This window comes from Physeter macrocephalus, chromosome 9 (assembly GCF_002837175.3).
Source record: "Physeter macrocephalus isolate SW-GA chromosome 9, ASM283717v5, whole genome shotgun sequence".
Lineage (NCBI taxonomy): Eukaryota > Metazoa > Chordata > Mammalia > Artiodactyla > Physeteridae > Physeter > Physeter macrocephalus.
The window spans coordinates 14,960,342-14,978,424 of record NC_041222.1 but is presented as its reverse complement, the minus strand read 5'-3'; the positions used below and the strand labels follow the sequence as shown (position 1 = coordinate 14,978,424).

Sequence of the window (18,083 nt, the reverse complement as noted above, 5' to 3'; positions counted from 1 at the left end):
TTTCTTGCCTTTTGGGAAGTCTGAGGTCTTCTGCCAGCGTTCAGTGGGTGTTCTGTAGGAGTTGTTCCACATGTAGATGTATTTCTGATGTATTTGTGGGGAGGAAGGTGATCTCTGCGTCTTACTCCTCCGCCACCTTGAAGGTCCTCCTGACATGGTATTAATAGCCAGAGATCTTGAATGTTGCCCCAGACTGCAGCTATAACTCTGGAGGATACTGACAAAGGAAAGCAAAGTCTGATTCTGAGCCAGACTTAGTGAGATCCCAACCTGCCTGCCTGCCCTCCATGCCTCTCTCATGGCAGATCTCTGGTTAAGGCCAGTGTGGCTGGAGTGTGAAGTGAGGAGGAGGAGAAAGGGACAAGATGAGGGGCAAGAGAAAGGCAGGCAATGGACCATGGATGGGCTTGCTTTGATTTTATTCCAAGTGAAAAAGGAAGTCATTGGATGGTTTATAAATGCCATCTTATTTAACCAATTATTTGCTGTTTGTTTTTTTTTTTTTTGATTTTGCATATATCTCCGTACTGAATATTCTTTACAAAAATCTTTGAACATATTGAAAGTAATTTTCTCTGGATAAACTCTGATAAAGTTGATCAAAACTTTTGAAATAGCCTCCTGGGAAGACAATTTATAATTCCAATAGAGTCATACTTTTATAATTATTAGTTATAATTCTGACAGAGATTAAAGAGAGCGTCTTTTTTTCCCACACCCTCCCCAACACAGAACACAAGATATTTTAAAATATACTTGTTGGGGGTAGAATACCTTTCACAGGTGGTAGTGACACCTCAGTGCTCAATTTGCATTTCTTTGGTTATTAATAATGTTGAAAATTTTCCCTATATTTTGTTCTTTTTTTCTATATTGAAGTGTTTATATTTTTCTTTATAAATCATATTGATTTCTAAGAACTCTTTATTTATGACAGGTCTTAGCCTTTTGACATATATGTTGCAAATATTTTTTTCCCAGATTGCCACTTTTCTTTGAGTTGTTATGTATGGTTGGTATCATAAAAACCAAAGTTTTAAGTGTTATGTAATGAAATTTATCAGTTTTGTTCTTTGTGGTTTCTTTCTATACTTTATGTTTTTGAAGTCCTTTCCCATCCTAAAGTCAGAGAGTCACTCTATTTTCTCATGTTTTCAGTTTTTACATTGCTTGAGTCCATCCAGAAGTTATCTTGGTGGATGGAAAATTTTGTACTTTTAAACCATGGAGAATGGCAACAACTGCAGAAGGAATAGACCCTCTTTCATTATGGACAAATGGGCACAACTTAGCTATGGGATAACTCTAACATTAACAGTGCAAGGAAAAGAGGTACAAATTTGATTACTTCTAAAAAACTGATGGAGTCATAATAGACTTCTGTTCATAAGGTAAAAAATCATCATTTTTTAAACCTGAAAACACAGAGTAATAGTCTATGGTGAGGACAGATCACCCCAGTATGTTTTAAGAACAACTTACAGTTATTAACAAGGTAGTAAATATTTTCTTTCACTTAAAATTCTTCAGGGTCACTAAGGATATGGCTAATAAGGGAGGGAAAACCATCAAGACTCTTATGAGTTGCTTGAATCTTATTTTCAAATCAGATTTATATCATTTAAAACACAGAGAAAATGTTTGGGGGAGGGCAGTTTGGCCCTATCAAAGTTTTAAGTGCTCAAATCCTTTGACCCAGCAGTTGTACTTCTGGAAATGTATCCTATGGATATTGTCACGAAAGTACATGTACGTAGAGGAAGATTCATTGCAGCCCTGTTTATAATAGTAAATAAAACACTGGGAACCGCCTAAATAATCTATCAGCAGCAGACCTGTAAAATAAGTTAAGGGTCATCTGTGAACTACCATGCGGCAGTTACAGAGAGTGAGGGGGGACTCCATGTGAAAAATGGCATAGAAAAATCTCAAAGATACATCACTAGGTAAGAAGAAAGTAAGCTGAAAAGCAGGAAGTCTATAGTGTGATTGCTTTTATGTAAAGAATAAAAGACCCATATGGATAATGGGTTGGTATATTCATATTTTTTCCCAAGTAGGATCCATATAAGACCTAAAGGAAAGAAATTGATGGGGGTGGGGTGAAGGGAGATTCAGCTGTTCATTTTACTTCTTTGTGTATTGTCTGAATTTTCCTACCATACACATCTAGTAGTTTGATTTATATTATATTTTTAAATGCTGTGTTTATCTGGGTGATATAGATATTCTCTCCTGGTGTTGGCATCTAAAGAAACAAACAAAAATATGATTGGCCAAAGTCATAAAAGGTGTGTCTGTCTCTGGAATTATGTTAATCTTTTCGAGTTCGGGGTCCTTTGTTGTTAGCAGAATGCTGCACATCCTGTTCTCTTTCTATTTTTGTGCACCCTATTTTGTTTTGCATTTCCAACCATCATGGCCATGTTCAGGTTCACCCCAGCCCCTCTACTGTCCTGTGGGCTGCTGCTCTGAGACCTGCAAGGAGCCAATGGGAAAGCTGCTTATTGCAAGGTCCAGGCAGTGTCCCGTTCCTGCTTCCTGCCGCGGGACCTTTGCTCTAGGCCTAGCAGCATCTTTCCTAGGATTGGACCATCAACTTAGTGGACATCTCTGCTCCTTACTCTTCCTGTCATCTAATTTTAGGGAGATATATTCTGATATCGAGAAGACTGAATTTAGAGCGTTTTCTCCACTTACGAGCCCAACATGGTAAACTGAGAGCTTTCCCAGCTGCTGCCTCATTGGAAGTAGTCCCTCTGCAATGAAAAGTCCAAATGGGGGGAGAAATATTTTGCATTTTCTCTCCTTATCATATCATTTAGTCACCTGGAAATGTCTTCCCTGGAAATTAAAGTAAACAAATATATTGGTTTACCAGGCATTGATGAAGGTTCCAACCCAGCCTCGACCTATTTCTTTGGGATTGGGAAATGCTCCTGGATTTTGTAAGAGTCCTCTTGTTTTAAGAGTGGAGGGATTTGACATCAGAGTGTTTTGCATTTTCAACAGCTCATTTGTTCTGGGAAGTTTTGGCACTCGACTATGAAGGTGGCAAGATAATATGTTTCATGTGTCCTGTGTGGAGTTCACTCAAAGCTAAAGAAATCTTAACAGCCAGAACACATCTCTGTCCATGATAAAGTGCTCTGGAGTCAGACTGTCTCAGTTTTAACCCCTACTTGGCTACTTCTTGACTCATGACCTTGAACAAGTTTACTCACCCTAGACTAGCCTTGACTATTCTTATCCGTAAAATCAGGGATATTAAAGGTACCTACCTCAAAGTGTTCTGAGGATTAACTGAAGGGAAATCCTTAGAACAATGCCTGGCCCATAGCAAGTAGTCAATAAACTTAGTTGCTATTATTGTTATCATCATTTTTTAAATTTATTTTTTATAGATGTATAGTTGATTTACAATATTGTGTTAGTTTCAGGTGTACAGCAAAGTGATCCAGATATATATATATATTTATATATATATATATATATTCATATATATATATATATATATTCTTTTTCAGATTCTTTTCCATTATAGGTTATTACAAAATATTGAGTATAGTTCCTTGTGCTATACAGTAGGTCCTTGTTTTTTATCTATTTTATATATAGTAGTGTGTATATGTAACTCCCAAATTCCTAATTTATTCCTCCCCCCTTGGTAACCATAAGCTTGTTTTCTATGTGCATCTGCTTCTGTTTTGTATAGATTCATTTGTATTATTTTTTAGATTCCACATATAATTGAGTCATATAGTATTGTTTTTCTCTGGCTGACTTACTTCACTTCGTATGATATTCTCTAGATCCATCTATGTTGCTGCAAAGGACAATATTTCATTCTTTTTAAAAAAATATCTTTATTGGAGTATAATTGCTTTACAAAGTTGTGTTAGTTTCTGCTGTACAACAAAGTGAATCAGCTATATGTATACATATGTCCCCATATCCCCTCCCTCTTGAGCCTCCCTCCCACCCTCCCTACCCCACCCCTCTAGATCATCAAAAAGCATCGAGATGATCTCCCTGGGCTCTGCAGCAACTTCCCACTAGCTATCTATTTTACATTTGGTAGTGTATATATGTCCATGACACTCTCTCACTTCGTCCCAGCTTCCCCTTCCCCATCCCTGTGTCCTCAAGTTCGTTCTCTATGTCTGCATCTTTATTCCTGCCCTGCCACTAGTTTCATCAGTACTGTTTTTTTAGATTCTATATATATATATGTGTTAGCATACGGTATTTGTTTTTCTCTTTCTGACTTACTGCACTCTGTATGACAGTCTCTAGGTCCATCCACCTCACTACAAATAACTCAATTAGAGGGTTTCCTTTTCTCCACACCCTCTCCAGCATTTATTGTTTGTAGATTTTTGATGATGGCCATTCTGACCAGTGTGAGGTGATACCTCATTGTGGTTTTGACTTGGATTTCTCTAAAGATTAGTGATGTTGAGCATCTTTTCATGTGTCTGTTGGCCATCTGTATGTCTTATTTGGAGAAATGCCTGTTTAGATCTTCTGCCCATTTTTTGATTGGATTGTTTGTTTTTTTGATATTGAGTTGTATGAGCCTTTCATATATTTTGGATATTAACCGCTTGTCAGCCACATAATCTGCAAATATTTTCTCGCATTTTGTAGGTTGTCTAGCACATGAAGTTGCTCTCCTTAGTACTGCAGAATCCTAGAGATAGGCGGAACCGTAGAGCGAAGCTGGTCCAACTTGCTCATATTACCTGCCGAATCTAAGGCCCAGAAATAATAAGGGACTAGTCTGAGTCACTGAGGGGTTAGTGGCAAAGCAGCCATATGAAGGCACGTGTCCTGAGTCCCAGTTCAGTGCTAATGTGGCTTCATGGTGGGAATATCACAATTCGTTGAGGGTGGTGATAGAGAGACTACCTTCTGCAGGTGAATCTGATTGTATAATTTCTGGCATTTGGGACTTCCTCGGAGCTCTCAACCATTCTCCTTGTACAGAGTGTTCATTTTTTTCACCATAGTGGGCTTATCAATATGGTACCAAGAAGCAGATCTTACTTTCTGATGAGAGCTGTATTAGACTACTTTCCTTCTTGATCTCCAGAGAAGACCGCTAAAGGGAAGCACTCCTAGCAAACAGTTTGATATTATGACCATTAAATAAAAAATGTAGCTATATGTTTAAACAATTATTTAAAGAGTAACAGTGTGAGCAGACCATAAACATAGACTTAAGATATAACTCATATGGATTGTAAAGTATCTACTAAAGACTTTAAGCTGAAACTCTCCTGTGTTACGCATTTGACTTGGCAGTAACAGACTAGCGCTATTAACTGTTAGGTGTAATTAGTAACAATTTTACATCCAAACTCTATATGGTGTTTCTTAAGATTTTAGGTGTTATATTATCCTTTCAAAAACCAGTCGTGAAGTTTGAACTAATCAATGTCTTCTTTTCCTATTTAAAATTCTTTCTGTTGACTTTATAATTTCTGTTAAAAACAATACAAAGCAAGCACTTGCCTCTTTTACCAGAAGATGGCAAGCTCAAGGCCAAGTAGTCAGGTGAATAAAAGAGAATTTACCTACGTGGAAATGCTGATCTAAACTAAGCAATGAGGAATGAATATAGCTGTAGAATTCTCTACTCCACGTGTTGATGTTGAGGGTTGGATGGGTGCATGGCGAGGCAGAATAGTGTGATTACAGGAAATCTAATTTACTTGTCCTTTTGACCAAGCCTTTTAAACTGACTCTAGATTCTGTTACTTAGTTTTGTAAGATCAGAAAACTACATGAACTTAGTTTTTAGTACACTCAACTACAAACCCAAGTGCCAGTTTATTTACTTTATAGTGGCTGGACATTGCAGGGAGCTTAACAAGTGTTATTTCTCCATTTAGGTAACTATTTTCAAAGCCTGAATATAATCAAAATCATATTGGGTGACCTTGAAGTCAGAGCCGGGAGAGAGGGTCTTAATATCTACTGGCATTGAGATCAGATAACTGATCTCTAATGGGGATGTGTCTTGCTGAGCAAATTCAGCATTCAAGTTAGCTGGACAGGCAATTGGATTAAGCTGAGTGGGCACCTCTTTGATTGTTTTATACCTGGGTTCTCAGTTTTCAGACTGACTATCTTCCTTTTGTTTCCTCAGACATAGAAATGGCATTGGTTCTACAGCAGCATTAAACAGGGGATTATAATCCAACCATGACTGACATGACATTCTGATTCCTTAATAGAAAAAGCTCATTGGGTCCCCATTTGCAAGTTGACTTTCCACAGCTTAATTCTCGAAACGTCACCTTCCTTCTTAGTGTAACCTATGTAAAGCCTGGCACTCTGGTGATCCAGTTTTAGCATGAAGTCATGTTCAAAGAAACAGTGTAGTAGACAAAAGTCCAGTATCCTTACTGGCATCTTTTGGAGAATGTCAAAGGGGATTCATTTCATAAGTGACAATAAAATATCTGAAGATTCTCTCTCCCTGGTCTTTTGGTCTTAATATCTCAGCCCCTTTATTTTTAAATTCTTGAATTTCAAAACTGTCCCCACCCCTTGCAGTTCTTTGTTTGTCATCCCATCTCTCCTTTTCTCCATCTTCAGTTGCCCCCTGTATCTAGCATATCCCTCATTCCCTTTCCAAGTGCAAACTACTTAAAACAGTCTGGTTTGTGCACTTCTCCAGCACTCTACTGCTTTCTCTGGTGCTGCGTTGCCAAAGCCTAGGGACCAGCTGGCCCAAAGTCACCTACAGGCCTTTGTGATGGGGAGGGACACACAATTGCCTTAAGCTCACCATGGGAGAAGTCGACACAAAATTTCCTTTATCTAACAATAGAAGGAGGAGATGTTGTCACATTTCAATTTTAACATATTTTCTTTTTAAAAAAATTTTTGTTGAAGTATAGTTGATTTACAATGTTGTGTTAATTTCTGCTATACAACCAAGTGACCCAGTTATTTATATATATATATATATATATATATATACAGTCTTTTTCATATTCTTTTCCATTATGGTTTATCACAGGATATTGAATATAGTTCCCTGGGCTATACAGTAGGACCCTGTTGTTTATGCATCCTATGTATACTAGTTTGCATCTGCTAATCCCAAACTCCCAATACTTCCCTCCCCCACCTCCCCTCGCCCTTGGCAACCACAAGTCTGTTCTCTATGGCCATGAGTTTGTTTCTGTTTTGTAGATAAGTTCATTTGTGTCATATTTTAGATTTCCCATGTAAGTGCTATCATATGATACTTGTCTTTCTCTTTCTGACTTACTTCGCTTAGTATGATAATCTCTAGGTCCATCCATAACATGTTTTCTTTTTCCCCCTCTCATCTAAATGCTGGGATGTCTCAGTGACAATAGTGCCTTGAGGAGGTCTTCCGGTTCCTTCGCACTGCTGCACCCTGGGGCTCTAGGTATCAGCCCAAGTCAGAGTGGACCTCAGCAGGAAAGGAAGCACCGTCTCTTTGCTTCTCACAGCCTTCCCTGCTCAGCCTCTTGCTTCTCTCACTGTTTCTCGCAGACTCAGTAGGGACACCTCCCCTAGCCACTCCTTTGCATTCCCCAAAGCCTGGGTTGCAGCCCAGGCAGCAGGAGAGAAGAGGGAGTCTGCCTGAAGCTGCACCAGGGTGGACATGGGCTTCCTAACTACTTCTAATACCTGTCTTCCCATCATACTTATTAACCGCCTTTGAACAGTGTCCTCCATTCTATATGGTGGCTCCTTACTACACTAAGAGTTTACAGTTTCATAATGTTGCAATACTTCCAGAAAATACTTGCCAGGAAAATACATAATTCACAGAAAGATGATGAAAGTGGCTTGCTAGGCCTCCCAGATCGTGGAAGGATCTGGAAATCTTCCTAGTAGATTGAGATCACTTCATTCCAGATGTCTCTTGAGGCACATTCCCCCTGAATAGTTTGCTACTGTCAGCTCGTTATGCTTTCCCTGGAATTTCTACTTCCCCCAGCCTTTCTCTCCCGAGTGAGCTTTCCATGATTCGTTCCCAGAATGAGATTTTTCAACTCTTGTCTTCTGTGCAAAGCCATAAAAGTTTATTCCATATGGGCTGACATCTTCAACAGAAGGATACTTCTGGTTTTGTGGACTGATGGCTAATGTGTTTTCAGTGAGGTATTTTACTGCCATTGAAATCTTGATTGCAAATTCATGATGCATTTGAGTGAGGGATCTGGACAAACAGGAACATGACGGGAGGAGAACAAGTATCTCATTCAGAGATTCTTACTGAGTGTCTGTTACATGTCTCTACCATGCAACAGTCTAGACGTTGGAGATGCATGAGCCAAGATCCTTGTCCTCAAGATGCCCATAGTTTGGTAGAGGGAGAAAATGTGTAAACAGTTAAGTGCATAAAGTCCTAAAGTGCTCAAGGTACTAATGTAGAAAGATCCACAGCCCATGAAGGGAAGAAAGAAGGAAGGGGTGACGAATTCTCTTTGGAGGGAGCAGAGAAGTCTTCTGTACTTGTCAGAACTCTTTGAACTGCAAGTGACAGAAACACCACTCAAACTAGCTTAAGCAAAAGGGAGATTATGAGTGTATATAATTTAGGAAGCCCACGGATGGTTCTGGCTTCATGCATAACTAGATCTGGGACTCAAACAATCTCACTTGGATCCTCCTTTCTCTGTCTTCCAGCTCCGCTTCTCTCTGCGGGTTAACCTTTCTCCAGCATGGATGTGTTTCTTCCATGTGGCTTAGGAAAATTGCCACTCAGATAGACATCATACCAGCTTAACCTTAGTGAAAAGGAGCTTTTCTCTCCCAGTATTCATGTGTCTGTTCCTAGAAATGTCTCTTCTTGGTTCTGCTTTGGTCCTTTAGCTGCTTCTTGGACCAGTCCCTACTGCAACGAGATAAGGTAGTTTGATTGTCCTAACCTGTATCACACACAAGTCCTGGTGGCAGGAATGAGCTGGGCTATATGTGACTAATCATAACTGGCATTTCCACCACCATTTATAGTGAGGGTATGTGGGTTCTCTGATGGAAGAAAGACTGGGCAGGTGGTTGCTCTAGCTTTATGGATATTTAAGCTGTGTTGTCAAAGAGAAAAAGGTTTTCATTAGATGAAGGAGTGAGGGAAATCCATTATTGTTAGAGGAAGCAGTAAGAGCAAAACCAGGAAGGCATGAACCCACCTGGCAGATCAGGACACTTCAGATCATGTGTTGAGGTTGGAGCATATGATTAGGGGGGGTCATGGCTTGAGATGAAACTGTGAGATACGGAGGGCCCTCTTGGCCATGGGAAGGAACTTACTATTTGCACTGTAGGCAATGAGAGACATTTCTGGGATTTTAGGCCAGGGATGGAAGTAGTCAGATTTCCATTTTAGAATATCACTAAAGCAGAGGGTGACTTGCTCAGTGCCAAGCCTCAGAGGCAGGAAGAATAGTGAGAAAAGCACTGCAGTAATCCAGATGGAAAGAGGGTATAAACAGTTCAGCGCTATAGCATGCGCAAGATACTGATGTAGAGTAGTCTACGTGGGGTGGTGGGAAGATAAAGGAGGGAATATTAAGGTTGTAATAAAGGTTCTAGTGGGGAAGTAGAAGGCGTGGATAAATGACGAGCAGTATCGTCAGGACTTGGTCTTTTGAGACAGTGGAGTGTCTAGAATAAATCAGATTTCCAACTTGGGTCATGTCATTTTCTGAGATGAGGAATACAGAAGGAACAGATGTGAGAGTAGGAGAGGAGGGATGGCCGAGAGGGTGACTCAAGGGTTAGGTTTGAGGCACTGGATATGAACATTTGGCAGTTGGATAGGGGAACCTGGAGCTCAAAGGAGAGATCTAAGCTGAAAATATAGATCTGCTAGTTATCTATACAGATATTGTATAGGTTGTATAGTTGATGAGAGTAAAGAAAATCATGTAGGCTAAATGTCTACATTTAGACATTTGAGGAAGAGTGAGAAGAGAACCCAAGAGCTTGTGGTTTTGCCTTGATTAAGGGAAGGAGAAGTCTGGGAAGCAGCAAGCTCGCCAGGTGAGGAGCATGGCCTGGACCAAGCAAGCAAGCGTCAGGAAGCCAATGGTGGCCCCCTCGAACTTGCTGTACTGTGACTCACATCTAACTCTGTACACAGGCTGGTTGCACATCTTACCTCTTGTCCAGTCAGGAGTGATTTCAAGACCTAACTCCATCACTGTGGAAGGGGACATAAAGAATCCCACAATAGCCATAGGTGCAAAAGGGTCCTTGTGACAGGGCTAAGGCCAGAGTCTTCATCAGATAGAACACAGATGAGAACATGCTGATACTGATGCCTGGTTGCCTGTGTTAACAACTCTTTGATTTCTAGCTTCAACCCAATATGGAGTTTCCTCAGGGAAGATATGAATACAGAATAAATGGGAAAGCACCACTTTCCCACTGCTGCCGGTTCCTGCACCAGCACTCTCTGTGTGGCTCAAAGCCAAGATACCATATTGCCCCACCCTCTCGATCCTGTTAGTCCTGAGCCTCATCAATTCTATTTGTATTTGTCCTTTTCTTCCCAATCTGATTGGAACAGCTCTGAGCTAGGACGGGCTTGTTAGTTCATCCATCCCCAGCATACCCCAGGGTGAATGTTGCATCCTCCTAAGACATTTTTAAAATGCATTTTTTACTGAGGTATAGTTGATTTACAATGTAATGTTAACTTCTGGTGTACAGCAAAGTGATTCAGATATATATATATATATATATTCTTTTTCATATTCTTTTCCATTATGGTTTATCACAGGATATTGAGTATATTTCCCTGTGCTATACAGTAGGACCTTGTTGTCTATCCATTCTATGTATAATAGTTTGCATCTGCTAACCCCAAATTCCCCCACCCCCCATCGTGGCAATCCATCCCTCCCCCATTACCCCTCCCCCTGGCAACCACAAGTCTTTGCTCTATGTCTGTGCGTCTGTTTCTGCTTGGTAAATAAGTGCATTTGTGTCATATTTTAGATTCCACATATAAATGATATCATATCGCATTTGTCTTTCTCTTTCTGACTTCACTTAGTATGATAATCTCTAGGTCCATCCATGTTTCTGCAAATGGCATTATTTCATTCTTTTTTATGGCTGAGTAGTATTCTATTGTACATCTATCTATCTATCTATATATAAAGATTGGTGGTCTACTGTGAACAGATACGATCATGAAAGATGCAGATTTTAAGTTAGTTCTTTAAGGAACTAACTAAGGTAGGAATTAGGTAGATACAGATTAATGGGTAGCACATTCCAAGGAACGTGTGAGTAAGGGTAGAAATACACTGCATATTCCAGGCACAATGAGGAGAGAAATAAAACTCAGGTGCAGGGCTTGCCTTTAGGAATAGAGATCGATGATTCAAAAGACTGGCTAGGACTAGACCTCTGAGGGCCTTGGATGCCAGGCCAAGAAGCTTGGATTTTATTACACGGACGACGTAACCTCATTGTAGGGTGCTAAGCAAGAGAGTAATACGGTGAAATGGCATTTTAGGAACATTATCTGGCACTGGTATATAGGATGAATTAATAGGAATTGGGATACATTTCCTATAAATGGCCAGATAGTAAACATTCTAGGTTTTGTGGGACATACAGTCTCTGTTGCAACTACTCAATGCTGCCATTGCAGTACAAAAACAGCTGTAGACAATCTATAAATAAATGAGCCTGTCTGTGTTCTAATGAGCCTTCATTGACAAACACAGGTGGGGGCCAGATTTAGCCCGTCTTCATAGTTTGCTTCATAGTCTACTCATATAAAGATTCCCCGCTTGTACCATCTGGTGATATTTCTTCTGTTCAAGTCATGGTTCACCAATATGATGGAGGGCAATGTGCAGAGTGAGAACTTTATATGAACAAAGGCTCAGAGGTGGGAAAGCCTAGGAAGGATCTGCAAATGACCAGATCTGTAATTAGAACATTGTCTTTGTCCATTCAGTCTTCTCTAATGAAATACCATAGACTGGGTGGCTTACAAACTACCGAAATGTTTTTCTCACAGTTCTAAGAAGTCTTAGAAGTCTAAGATCAAGGCACCCACCGATTTGGTGTCTAGTGGGGGCCTGCACCTGGTTCACAGGCAGCTGTCTTGCTGCTGTGTCCTCACATCGTGGAAGGGGTGAAAGCTCTCTGGGGTCTCTTTATGAGAGCACTGATCTCATTCATGAGCCCCACCCTCATGACCTAATCACCTCCCAAAAGTCCCACCCACCTCCTAATACCATTATCACCTTGGGGATTAAGTTTCCAAATATGAATTTTGGGGAGAACACAACATTCAGTCTGTAGCATACACAGCACTCAGTTAACATGGATGGAATTATTGAGTCATCAGCATCTTGTACCAGTGACATAGTATGGTTTTTTTTTTTTATTCTTTTTAAAAAAATTAATTAATTGCTGCGTTGGGTCTTCGTTGCTACACGCGAGCTTTCTCTAGTTGCAGCGAGCGGGGGCCACTCTTTGTTGTGGTGTGCGGCCTTCTCATTGCGGTGGCTTCTCTTGTTGCAGAGCATGGGCTCTAGGGCGCAGGCTCAGTAGTTGTGGTGCATGGGCTTAGTTGCTTCTCGGCATGTGGGATCTTCCTGGACCAGGGCTCGAACCCATGTCCCCCGCATTGGCAGGCGGATTCTTAACCACTGTGCCACCAGGGAAGTCCCCGACATACTATGTTTTGATTCTGGATTTAAATACAGGACAACTCCGTACCTTGATAGACCGTGGGAATGAAAGATAAAGTCCAGTAAAACTACTGTTGGGAAATTCTAGAATAAAGAGATAGTGGCTGGTTCTGGAGGTCCTTGCTTTGTCATTGGTACCTTTTAAATTTTTTATTTATTTATTTTTTTATTGAAGTATTGTTGATTTACAATGTTGTTACAGTCTCTGCTGTACAGAAAAGTGACTCAATTATATGCATATAGACATTCATTTAGGTTGTTTCCACGTTTTGGCTATTGTGAATAGTGACGCTATGAACTTAGGGGTGTGTGTATCTTTTTGAATTATAGTTTTGTCTGGGTACATGCCCAGGAGTGGGATTCATATGATAATTCTATTTTTAGTTTTCTGAGGAACCTCCAGACTGTTTTCCGTAGTGGCTGCACTTACTTACATTCCTTTGAGTTGATGGATAGGTGGGCTCTCCTACTGGTCCTCACTTCTCCTATCTGCTGCCGTATATTGTGTGTTCTTGGACATTCTCTGGGATTAGCAGCATCAGTGATGCACCATGGATTGGTGTTCTTTGGTAAATAGTAAGTTCCTAAAATGTCCTCAGGCCTCACTTTGCCAGGGAGGTTATGTCCCTGACTTGGATATTATGTCCCAGTGGCTTGAGATTATAAGCTACTATTTCTTAAAAGTCTGTGCATTACACAGAAAAACTTGGTTATCACATAAATTATTACTACGTTGATTTGAATAGCAGTGATACAAGCACATCCCCAGAAACATAGCAACTACATAAAATAAAAGCTTCCCTTAACACAGAGCAGAGCAACCAGGCTTTTACATTATTGTCTTCTCCAGGATTTGGCTGTTGTAGTGTAAAATGCCATGATGTCTTGTCCAACAAGCTTCCCCTGCATATGTGAGTAAAGGGAAATGATCCATTGCAGTAAATGTCTCAAAAAACCACCCCATTATGCACTTTGGAAACAAAACATTGAACAAGTAAGCTATCATAAGGGCAATCCTTTCTATTCTTAAATTAATCACTTTTATGTGATGTTTATTGTCTATATTGGAGATGTATAGAGAAGAAAAATACTAAGCATACACTCCAGTGGAACAGTTATGCTCTGAATACAAGGGAAATACATCCCTTTAAAACCAGTTTCTAGGCATTGCCTAGAAGTAAACATGTGACAGTAAGTGTAATGGCAAATAATATTTATTGAGCATTTACTGTGTGCCAGGTCATTGTTCTAGGTCCTTTACATATATCATCTCATTTAATCCGTGCCCCAGCCATATGGTTTAGGTACAATTCTTACCTCCTCTTTATGCGAGAGAAGACTTAGACCCAGGGAGGTAAAAGAATTCGTCAGAGGTCACACAAGTAGCAAAGAGAAAAGCTGGGAGGTGGACCCAGGCAGACCAAGTCTAGACTTCACATTTACCGTAACCTCAGCAAGCCCTCCCAACATGAAGTGCTGCCTCCAAGATGAACTTAAACAAAGATCACCCATCTAATTTGCATTGTTTGGTAGGTCCAACTGGATGATTTGTCCTATAAAATTTGAAATTGCATTGCATTATTTATATGTAGTATTTTGATAACAGGAAATATAACCCCAGAATTTCCCACTGTTTATTCTATCATTTTTGCAGTTGATAACAACCTCTGTCTTCACAATTGAGACATTTTTATTCTTTGTCTCTAAATTAACACTGCACAGAACATGACTCTGTGTGTGTGTGTGTGTGCATGTGTGTGTGAGTGTGTGTGTAGAAGCTGCCTTTTCTTCTGGATTAAATTGTTGCAGCTTGACTGAGTGAAGAGAATTTCTCCCACTCACCGAGCCCACAGCAGACATGTTAAGAGAAGGCTGCTGCTTACAACACACCCAGACACAGAGGGGCAGGTGACAACGGTGTGTGTGCCCAGCATCTCTGGAAGGGTCTCTACAGATGTGTACAGCTGCTGCTGCTTCCTACCTTCAAATTCCTGGAGCCAACACCCACCCACTCTTACAGCCTCTCTCTCTCTCTTTTTATTTTCAAGGAAAAAAGAAAGAGGCAGACAGAAATAGAAGGCAAGCGCCAAGAGCTAGACGAGCAGATACTTCTGCTGCAGCATTCCAAGGTAAGCGGCTGATCCCACAAACCTGTTCCATTATTAGACATGCAGATCACACGCCAGAGAGCTGGGCAGAGCCTGCCCTGGTGTGGAGGTGCCGCCGCGGGCTGCACCAGCCCTTTTTCATTGTCAGGAAACCATCTCTGGGCTTGTGAATTTCTCAAATTCAGGGCATTGTTACAGCATTCCAATTTCTGCAAGCATGATGAGCTGATAGGTGCCTGTGGATGGGTTGGGGGTGTGTGTGCCTGTGAACTGTGGTGGTTATATATAGAAATTGGGGGAGAATTTCCACATGGTGGGTGAGGCAGCGTTCCAGGGCTGTGTCTCCAATACATAGATGCTGTGTGTGTGTGTGTGTGTGTGTGTGTGTGTGTGTGTGTGTGTGTATGTGTATACAGAGGTTCCCAAAGATACATTTAACATGCTCTTTATTAAATTAAAAATATTAATCTTTTCTTTCTTGATCTGGAGAAAAGGGAGATAAGAGCAGTATGGTCTGATAAATGAGCAGTGCTCTGCACTTCAGGTTATTCACGTGTTTTCCTTCTACTTTAACAATTTTGAAAGTGTCCTGTTAGAACACTGTCAAAGACAGTATTGAAATGATACGACTTGATTCGTTTCCATTGCACCATGAGAGAGATGCTTATTTATTTATTTTTCTTTAAAACATAATGCACTTAAGCATCATAATTGATGACAACCCAGGAGAAAGCTCTGTCACTGTCACAAGGACTCCACTGGTTGCAGAATGTTGCTTTCTGCAGGCTCAGAGAATAGTGTGACCAGTGGCCAGCTGGGAGTCGCTGCTTGCTTTTCACCGCTCCTGGGCTTTTTTAGAAAAACCCTCTCGTGCTCAAACCAAGTTGCCGTGACATTACATGTACAGAAATTGCATGGCTCAGAGGGCTAGTTGGGAAGGTGGGGCTGACTCTCCAGGTGATGCTAAGTGTGGATTATTTTTTAACAAGATGAACTTTTATGGTTGCATTTCCCATTCTTTTCTAGAAGACGGGGTCGTGCTGAATGAATCCTCAGAATAAAATTATCAGCAAGCGAGTTCCTGATTTTAAATAGCAGCATGAGGGGATGTAGGGACATGTGTATGCATATGGCTGATTCGCTTTGTTGTGCAACAGAAATTGACACAGTATTGTGAAGCAATTATACTCTAATAAAGATCTATTAAAATAAAAAAATAAACAGCAGCATGACCTAAATCCGCTTCACATATTTATCAGTTCACCATTAAGTTGAACTAGAGAAAGGTGTTTTAAAGGAAGAATGGCAGCACGATACTGAGAATATTGCCTGTTTCTTTCTACTCATCGTGTAAATCCATTTATGGACCTTTCTTTGTAGGAAGCTTGCATCTACCCTGTATGCCACTACTCTTTCCTTACCACGTTCCTGAGGGAGGATTGAGGGCTAAAGTTAGTATCCTCTTCTTACAGAGAGGGGGCGCTTTAACACACTTAAAAGAACCAAGTGAATTGTTCAAGGTCAATCTGGACAGAGCTGGATCTCTGGCTCAGAGTACAGTCAGCTCACTCCTTATAAGAGACCAAAATATATTAAACCTCAGCAAATTCTTGCTTAAAGGGTGAGCTTTTGAACAAGAAGAGTGAAAGAATGAGAGGCTGTTTTTGCCTAGACAGACTCTTTCCTCTTTCCGCTCAATGCGGTTCTTTGCTTCTGCATTCCTTGAATCAAAAGTCAGGCAACAAATGTATGTCAGAAGATCAAGTTTCTTTTGTCTTACCTTTCATCTTGCTGGGTGTCAAATAAGATACCAAGGATTCATTCATTGCTGATCCAGTCCAGTGTTACAATATTCTTTTCATATTCCATCTGTCCATTTTTCATCCATCCATGCATTCATCCAGTCAACAGAGACAACAGTACAGATGACTTAGTATTGCATGGGGAAGCAGTGAGATTCCTTCAAAGACTTAGAAACAAGGGAATAAGATAGTTTTCTATGGTTATCCTGCTAAAATTCTCACACAGGTTGAGATTGGCTATTTAAGGGAACACCCAGCACTTTCACCAAGGTTACCTTGCTGTACCTGGGGAGAAAGGATTGGAAATGATGGAAATTTAATAAGTGGAGACCAGTGCATTATAATTTCTCTCGCTGGGGAAGACCTCTGTAGTAAGGGTGGACCACTAGCCTAGAACAACGAAAAAGGGAAGCTCAGAGGTTGCAAAGGTGGTTTATTGGGTGCTACCCTGGAGAGAGACCCCAGCTCTGGGAGGTCCCGAGTGTCTCTGCTCAGGTGAAGTGGAGTCTGCGGTAAGGTGAGGACAGTCACTGGCCTCACCGTGATGCAGGTGACACTTCCCTCATGAGTCTTCCCCTCTTTGTTCTGAGTCCATCCTCCCCAAAATAGAGTTATTTTAATAATAAGGAGGGTGGTGCCTGATTGAGAGAGATGATCACTTCAGGCACAAGAAATGAATATGTTCTACCTTAAATCAGTTAACTGTTGACTAACCTTAAATAATGTTGAGTCATCTTCCCTGTGATCATTGTTTGGAGCTTGGCAGCCTCACCCCTGGATGGTAGTAAATTCATTGAGGTTATAGTTCCCCCGTGAGCTCTTGGTGGAGACTCAGCCAGCTTCCTGATGGCAGCATAGCAGCCGTGTCATCCTCGTGTCCATTCTCAATAATAGTCATCATTTTCTTTCAGTGCCCAATATGTGCTTTTAAATACATCCCCTCAATAATGACCACATAGGGCCTCCCTGGTGGCGCAGTGGTTGAGAATCCGCCTGCCGATGCAGGGGACACGGGTTCGTGCCCCGGTCCGGGAAGATCCCACATGCTGCGGAGCAGCTGGGCCCGTGAGCCATGTCCACGGAGCCTGCGCGTCCGGAGCCTGTGCTCCGCAGCGGGAGAGACCACAACAGTGAGAGGCCCGTGTACCACAAAAAAAAAAAAAAAAAAAAAATTAAAAAAATATTAATAATGACCACATAGTAGATACTACTCTCCCCATCCTACAGGTGAGGAAACAAACTGGTGAGATCAAGTAATCTGCCCAAGAACAGGGAGACTGAGTGGAGGAGCCAGATTGAACCCCAGCACTGTCTCCATAACCATGCTTTCTCCAGGACACTGTTTCCTCCAAATGAAATAATTTGTCTAGAAAGATGTCACTTACTATCATCACCGTCTCTTTTACTCTAAGTATATTTTCTTGGGCTCTGGAAAGTTTGGACCATGTGGAGATGTG

At 41.0% G+C, this 18,083-nt stretch overlaps 1 protein-coding gene across 11 annotated transcripts in view; it reads left to right on the top strand.

The window, feature by feature from the left end:
- Positions 1 to 18,083, top strand: part of PALM2AKAP2 (PALM2 and AKAP2 fusion) — a 499,300-nt gene that overhangs the window by 222,986 nt on the left and 258,231 nt on the right. For all 11 annotated transcript variants that reach the window (XM_028493676.2, XM_028493675.2, XM_055087035.1 and 8 more), the window contains one exon: positions 14,765 to 14,845. In XM_028493676.2, the coding sequence (XP_028349477.1) occupies positions 14,765 to 14,845 (81 nt within the window). The remainder of the gene's footprint in view (positions 1 to 14,764; positions 14,846 to 18,083) is intronic.